Source organism: Dendrobium catenatum, unplaced genomic scaffold (assembly GCF_001605985.2).
Source record: "Dendrobium catenatum unplaced genomic scaffold, ASM160598v2 original_scaffold_168546, whole genome shotgun sequence".
Classification (NCBI taxonomy): Eukaryota; Viridiplantae; Streptophyta; class Magnoliopsida; order Asparagales; family Orchidaceae; genus Dendrobium; species Dendrobium catenatum.
In genome coordinates this window covers 1-1,351 of record NW_021486970.1, presented here as the reverse complement: position 1 = coordinate 1,351, position 1,351 = coordinate 1, and the positions used below count along the sequence as shown (strand labels likewise).

The following is a 1,351-nucleotide window of genomic DNA, read 5'->3' as shown; positions in this document are numbered from 1 at the left end:
ATTCTCTCTATATTTCTCCATCAAACCTCTCAATAAACTCTTAACAATACACAATGGAGAAAAAAGATTCATGTAGCCAACCCCACGTAGTGGGATAAATGTTTGATGATGTTGTTGTTGTACTGTAAGTGTCCTTTCTCTACCTGGCCAGTCAAAATAATTGGAGTTGTCGAAAGTGCATTTTTTCTGTTTTAAATATATTTTTGGTTCTCCAGCCTCCAAATATGGTAGCTGAACGAGATAAGGATCTCTACGAACAACTCCTTGTGATTGTGAACCCCTTGACAAGAAAAAAGAACCTGGATGAAGAGGTCCTTTTTGCGGTAAGTTTTCATCTTGCATATCCTGTTCTACTATTAAGCAGGCACATGACTTGACAAATCTGATTAATTTTTCTTTTACTTCCAGACAGCTTTGAAGGCGCTATCAGGTGTTGTCTACAAGATAAGCACTATTTACCATGCTTCACTTCTAAGAAATGTATGTTTACATAGTCTCACATACTTATGAATTACATTATTTGGTAACCTTATTAAATTTGATTATATTTGTCCAGATTTTCACAATGTGTATTTGGGACTATGGTTTGGATACCAGAACTGCTCTGTTAGAATTAATTGCTAACTTGGTATTCGTTTCTCCTTCTAGATTACTTTATTGATTGTTTGGCTGATTAACTGACTGTGTTACTTTCTACTGTGAAATCTTCAAACCAGGCTGTCGTACCAGACAAGTTTCTTGAAGATAGCTTAGAGATGCTGGTAAGAAACTTTCAGCCACCAGAAAGGATGTGTGGATATATATGCCAGACAAGATGGTGTGGAGAAAGGAAAAGGATTAATGGACAGCTACATGAAACTTTGTGTTCTATCACTCATTTGGTGCCCCTTGCTCCTTTCAAGCTAAAGGGTATTCTTCATAGAATGATGCCGACATTCCGTACTAGGAAAGCGGTAAATGTGAAATTTTAATTAGCTCATTTTTTATGTTAATATCTCTTAAATTTTCCTATTTAGCACCTTAATAAACTTGAGCATTACATTGCAAACACTTGAATCATAGTTTTAATATTCTTGATTCAATATTCATTATGTTGAGAAGGACAAAAGATGACACATAATTTGCAAGTTCATGATTTTATAATGTTTGTACACCTACCTTTCCTGTCTTTTTGTGCTGCTTAAACATCTTTTTGATTGGTAATCACTTTATTATTAGTTACATTAGCTAATATAGCCTTGCTATAGCCCACCTTTTCATTATATTTTTGACAATAATCTTGATTAAATCAATAGTCTAATTTAACTGTATAAATTTTTTTGACAGCATGTATTTTCAAAGTATGTAGTTT

General features: G+C 33.8%; 1 protein-coding gene across 1 annotated transcript; it reads left to right on the top strand.

Moving 5' to 3' along the window:
- The first annotated feature begins 203 nt into the window (after nt 1-203).
- Nucleotides 204-1,314, top strand: LOC110116141. Its single transcript, XM_020849614.2, has 4 exons — nt 204-323; nt 409-480; nt 557-628; nt 717-1,314. Exons 1-4 carry the CDS (start codon nt 225-227, stop codon nt 969-971), a joined length of 498 nt encoding a protein of 165 aa, XP_020705273.1. The 5' UTR covers nt 204-224; the 3' UTR covers nt 972-1,314.
- Nucleotides 1,315-1,351: the final 37 nt, after the last annotated feature.

What these genes read in the sequence shown, in the direction of transcription:
- LOC110116141 (XM_020849614.2), top strand. Translation starts at nt 225, where the DNA reads ATGGTAGCTGAACGAGATAAGGATCTCTACGAACAACTCCTTGTGATT. An exon ending in ATGAAGAGGTCCTTTTTGCG is followed by an intron (nt 324 to 408) that starts GTAAGTTTTCAT and finishes TTTTACTTCCAG; the next exon opens with ACAGCTTTGAAGGCGCTATC. An exon ending in ATGCTTCACTTCTAAGAAAT is followed by an intron (nt 481 to 556) that starts GTATGTTTACAT and finishes ATATTTGTCCAG; the next exon opens with ATTTTCACAATGTGTATTTG.